At 42.9% G+C, this 6,206-nt stretch overlaps 1 protein-coding gene across 2 annotated transcripts in view; it reads right to left on the reverse strand.

Moving 5' to 3' along the window:
* Positions 1 to 5,301, reverse strand: part of plpp3 (phospholipid phosphatase 3) — a 28,908-nt gene extending 23,607 nt beyond the window's left edge. The window contains exon 1 of one of the 2 annotated variants that reach the window (XM_079641513.1): positions 4,719 to 5,301. In XM_079641513.1, coding sequence (XP_079497639.1) covers positions 4,719 to 4,857 — 139 coding nt within the window. In that variant the 5' untranslated portion in view covers positions 4,858 to 5,301. The remainder of the gene's footprint in view (positions 1 to 4,718) is intronic. The other variant, XM_079641512.1, reaches the window with a different exon arrangement.
* Between the last annotated feature and the right edge of the window lie 905 nt (positions 5,302 to 6,206).

The following is a 6,206-nucleotide window of genomic DNA, read 5'->3' on the forward strand; positions in this document are numbered from 1 at the left end:
GAACCACATGCGATACACACATACACACAAACACACAAGTATACACATAAAGCCACAGATGCCTCACACATGCTACCCACACATGCATTGCAGACTTGACGTGCACGTTTATACACTCTTTCACCCTTGAGGCCATACAGTCCATCTAATGACAGCTCTGGGCGCTCATTCTACCTCATAAACCCCATGGGACACACACACACACCCACACGGACCTCTAATCGCAGCCCTGCGCAGACATAAACCCCAGGGGTTTGTCTTTTAACTGATGCACCAGCAGTCGCATTTCACAACGACTGGCTGAAAATGTCTGGCAGCAATGCCAACACTACAAAATATATTTCAACACAAAAATGCACACTTAAAATTGCATACATTCTTAAAGGACTAGTAGCCTTGAGGCCTTGACTGTCGTAATAAACATCAGCTGATCTATATCCGATTACATAACCCAATGATGGTCTTCTGCCAGAGGACCCTCCTCACCTTCATAAGAGCCCTAACATCGCCTCGTCCTGCAGCCACAACATTAACACACACACCACAACGCACAACAGGCCGCCCCTAAAGCCACAGATAACACAGAGGCATGCATACAGTGATGTAATCACACAGTAAATACCATACCATATATCGACTATAGTCAGAACTGATTCTGATGTCATATTTTCTTCTACGCCGTTAAATGCATGCATCGAGCCCATGGCTGTGTGTGAGTACAGGAAATGTCATACAGAGAAAACTGCAGGCAATTGTTCAAAAACAGCCTCTTTTCTGCCTGACCTTTGACCTAATCTGACGAATTGACAAGACAACAGTGGCATGCAAACCACTTCCAAAACATCTCTTCAATCTAAGTGGTCGTTCTTGGAACCTATAGCAAACAAGTTAATGGCTACGATTTGTTGATTATAACAACAACAACAACAACAACAAATGAGTGCTGCTTGGCTAGCGCACTTCATGTAGATTTGGTACACTGTCATGTTTTCCCCCCACATAATTCCACCTCTCTTTTCCTCTGTGTCAAGCTAGATATTCATCAAGAGCACTTTTGTGCATTATTTCTCAGACTGCTCTTACTGACTGAAAAGACTCAAGCAGAACTCTTGAAAATGTTTACCCTGACAATAAGGTTAGCCGTTTTGGACTTACTTTTTTTTATAGGGACATCCTAATAGGTGTTGGATTACTACTCAGTGGGTTGTTGTGAGGTGACTTTTTTAACGCATTCACTTTACTATATATTTCTGATTGTGTTTAAGTATATGGTGATCAAAGATCTTTCATGCCATTTTTCGTCATTAGTGCCAAGCCATTTAAGAAGACAGAAGACAAGCTCAAGTGGAGAGGGAGCAGAGAGGGAAGGAAGGGGGGGAAAGAATTGGAATGGGCTGCGAGGCCAAAAAAAAAAAAGGACAGGATTTCATTTCACCACCACACCTATCTCTGACCGACACTACCTTTCCGTTTCCCACCCTTTCCTGAGCACTATGTATGCACATACACACACATCGTGCCCTCTGGTTCACTCACTCCCAAAATTGCACCAGATGTCACTTCAAGAGTCTTTGGCCAGGGCACTACAGCCAGATGAAGAATTTGAGATATTCTGGAAAATATTTGTAGAGCGGCTCAGGATTGAAGTGGCTGAGGCCTGGAGAGGTAGAGGTTAAACCTCTTCAGCTTTAATGAGGGGCTGTGTGCCTGACTGCTGTAATGCTATAGCAGCTAATGGAGAGGTAAGAGTTGGGTTCAAGCCATATAGGGTTAATTCTCCAGGGCCAGTTATGAAGCCGATTCCCCAGGCCAAAAGGTTACACTCCTCTCCGCTACCAATAACAATCTCAGCATCTTTCACGGGTGGAGAATCACGTCACTGAACACCTGACCGTAAAGCAGATCAGAGCGGATAACAGCAAATTTGAGAAGCTGATGGAAAAAAGGCAATCTTGTGGCTAATATATTTGAGTGGTTAGTCACTATAGCAACACCCTGACAGATCTTGTGGAGATTTAAAATAAACCCACAGTAGTGAAAGTCAATGGAGCCAGTCCGGGGTGAATCCATGTTTATATTCTGCAGAAAAGGCCCCTGCAGCTCAAACTCTTGAGTGGCGTCCAAACCCAGACGCATTAATGTGTGCCAAGCAAACACACAATGTATAATCTCCTTTGCATTGTGTCAAACTTAATCTGGGTTTAGGTGAGGCTACTTTCAGAGATGTTTTCACAATAAACATCCACTCTCAACCGGATGATAATAGGCTACCTGACAGCATGCAGCCATGTTGAGGACAAAGAATTCATTTCAGTCTGCGGCGGAGGTTGTGTATTTATAGTGAGTGTATGGCGTTTGTGTGTATTCTCCTTATAGCGTCGCTACATCAACTCTGCTGCTCAGTAAGAGTGGAACCCGAGCCGAGGTGAATTCAGCAGATGATCTTGGGCTCAGCTGCCAAAATCACACGCTAACTCTGGTCTCAGCAGTTGAGCGCTGGGTGTGTGTGTGATCCTGCTGTGTTTGCATCATTAGCCTTAATAAGCAGAAGCAACATAAGGAGGTAACCATTCTTTAGTTTGTGCACATGTGTGTGAGTACAGATGGCCTCAGATGTCCTTTATGCAAATAGAAGTGGTACCCATGCCTGAGGGTGTGTGTGTCATGGAGATGGACAACGTACACAAAGGTGTCCCTGCACAGTGTGTGTGTAGCACCAGCTGGCAGATAGGAACTAATTAAAGGTAATTTTAGGATATTTATGTATAGCTGTATAGTGTACACCACCCTGCTCTGATGCCACACAAAGCATTCATCTGAGCCCTACACACACTCATTCCTCATTCAGGACCCTCTGATAACCCCCCTTCTCTCCGGGGCTTTCTCCTTTTAACCCCACTGTCCCTCCACCCTCTGAAAACCCCATGTGTGATCCCCCCTAAACCACTAAAGTGGGCCAACCAATCCCCACTGAGCAGCCAGATTGTGTTTAGCATGACAAAAGAGAATCTGTGTCTGTGTGTTGTTTACATGCATTGTGTGTGTGTGTGTGTGTGTGTGTGTGTGTGTGTGTGTGTGTGTGTGTGTGTGTGTGTGTGTGTGTGTGTGTGTGTGTGTGTGTTCCTCTGACATGGCAAAGACAAGCTTTTACCAGTGAAGGAAGTTGGTTTAAGCAGGAAATTCACTCCACATGCGCTCAAAGCACATCTACATTTATATGCGTGCAGATGAAACAGCGTATCTTTGTCTGAGGTTCTTTAATAAGCTGACCAATATAAGCCCACTGGAAAACTTTGCATCTGTTAAGCAGATCTGCTTCAACAAATATGGAGTTAATTTGTACCATTTGTAACATCCTGGGGGATAAAATCCTGTTTCTTTATGACAATGTTGCAATTTTGTTACTACCGTTGATGCCTCAGTTTCTCCATATAAAGCTGCGGCTCACACCTGCTCCTCTTATGCCTGGTCAGCCACGCGTCCCACCTCTCCATCTCTCTGTTAGATTGGAGAGGCATTCCCCTGCCACAACACATGCTTAAGCAATTATTCCACACAGTCCCATGGACAGAGAGGGAGGAAGAGGGCTAGAAAGGGGAGAGCCAGGGAGAGAGAGAAAGACATTTGAAGTGGAGTGATCAGGGGCAGCTGGCCAGGGATTTGCAGGGTTCTGGGAGAGAATGTGTAGAAGTTAGAACACCCATAATCCTTTTCTAAAAGAGAGAAAGGAGAGACGGAGGGATTGAAAACAAAGAGAAGAGAAAGGGGGGCCACTGAGCCAGAAACTAAAAGGACTACAGTGACAACGGCCAAAAACAAACTAGCTATGAAAGCAACACAAACGCTGAATCTGTACGGGACGCCAGCTGAATAACAAGTTAGGACTAACAGACAAACTTTACATTACAAACAAGTTGGAGCAGTAAAAACCATTGGCATCGCCTCGGCTTCAGTGACAGTTTGATCAGCTATTAATCAATTTTCAACTTTGTGACATCGATTTTAGTTTCAGTCAAATGTCATCTCTACTTTTGGACAGCTCTAGCTAGAATGGCACCTCTGGAGGATTAGGGTCAGATGAACAGGGTTCTGAGGGAACAGGAGGGGTGTCAAGGGCTACTTAAAAAGGGCAGGTTACAACACTTCAAAAACACTCCCCGGGTGTTGGCAGGCAGCAGGAGGACACACTGATAGATCCCATGATGCTCTGTGGATTTTAAAATTATCAATATATGATGTGTTGACAACATGTTCACCTTGCTGTCAGGGCAGAGTAACCATACGCGTGTCAGTCGATCAGCAGAATGTCAAAGTCTTATATTGATTAATAAACAAGGTTTGAAGGTTGTTTTTATTGTGAGATTGTTAAAAATACACCATTTCAAGCAAACAATGTGAAAGCCTGCATAATGATGCATGTTTTTGCTGTTTACTACCGCTTCTCCGGCATGGGGTGGTGTGCTGGAACTGCATGATAAGGGGATGTTGCAGATGAAGTAGTCTTGTTGTGACAGATAACGGGGAATACTTTTAAAACGATAAGGCTTTTACTGCCAACTATTAGAAAGTGAAGTCCGCTTTTAATCTATTTATTTGTTCATGCTTTTGTGAATGCAGAGTTTAAAGCAGCTGACTCAAATCAGCTGATGTGAGGCGAAAAACGTAAACAATTCAAATTATAACAGACGGAAACACACAAAACTGTTTCAAACACTTACCAAGTAGAAGACAGAAGACGTCGAGCGCTATTAGCAGCTTCTTCTTGCTGTTGTCAACACCATTGTTGTTATTTAATGTAGAAGTTCCTCCGTTTCTTGTCTCTTGAGCCATTGCTTTCTCATACATGTACTTTTGCATTTGAATGTCCCCGTTTCAGCTCAAAATCCCACACCACGCGGTAGGTAAAGAAAGTCTGTCAGTGTCTCAAGTCCTTCAAAAAAAAAAATCATGCAAAGCTCGGAGGTCTCGTAAAGTTTAAAATCTGCGGATGACACGTTGTCTCGTGTTTCAATTTCTCTATAAAAGGTTAAAATATATGAGTACTATCTGGTGAACGGACCCGCGCCACGGACTCAAGAAAGAAAAGTTTCCTGCGCTCGCAATGAATGGAAAGCCCGCTCCCCTTTATCTGTCTTGGTTCAAAGACTTGGAGTGGAATTGCGCTGCGCATCGACAGCCGCTCTTGTTATATCAATCCTTCTTCTCCTCCTCCTCCCCCTGCACTCTTCAAGTTCCCCCAGCAGCTTCAAGGCTCAGCCCTCTTCCCTCTGCTAGCGGTGGGTAATCACCTCCATCCCTGCATGGAAAACTTTCTCAGACTGACCGAGAGGGAGAGGAGCGCGCGGACACAGCGCCCCCAGCGGTAGAGTGGCACGTGACAGGCGCACTACAGTGAAGCGGTTACCATAGGGGGGAAATACTTCACTCATCTTCGAAGGAAAACATGGAATTACTCAATTTTAGAATCAAATAGAATGAACTGTATATAGACTCAGAGAAGTTAAAGTCAAAACTTGCACATTGTACTACAATACCTATATTACAATGAATACAGTAGAGTAAATATATTAATAATGATATGCTTAATGGAATCTATTGTCAGGTCATGGCTGAAACCCTATGCTATTGGAGATGGGAATATATATTCTTTTGTTATCCTTAAAAAATTATTTTAAAAAAAACGTATTCAACGATAAATATTCTAACAGTTTGTTTCACAAGTTAAGGTTGAAAGATTTATGCTGAGTAATGAGTAATGATGAAATAAAAGAGAAACATGAAACATTGTAGAGATATGTTAAATATGTGCTTTCGTAAATGCATCTTTAACATGACGCTGATAAAGATGGGGGATTTTTCGAAAACGATTAGGAAATTCTAGATTTGATAGATTCTGCCAGTACAATTACACAAATACTTTTTTATGATTCAATCTTTTTCCTTTTCATTATTCGTTTTTCTGAGGAAAATTGGAACAGGGACTTTTGATTGCTGTGGCCAGCTCAACAAATGATCACATTCAAAGAGGGCTCAACAGAGCAGCAGAAGTCCCAAGAGTTAGACTGTAAATTTGACTTACACTGCCATCTAGTGGTCAAACATGAACATGTCTTTCATTTTTGTTTGTAACCCATCTTCGATGTTGTCTTCGGGTCAAATCTGACCGATGTACTACTTTCATCAATCATAACTTTTTTGTTTTACAT

This window comes from Notothenia rossii (genome assembly GCF_949606895.1).
Source record: "Notothenia rossii genome assembly, chromosome: 1".
NCBI classification, from domain to species: domain Eukaryota; kingdom Metazoa; phylum Chordata; class Actinopteri; order Perciformes; family Nototheniidae; genus Notothenia; species Notothenia rossii.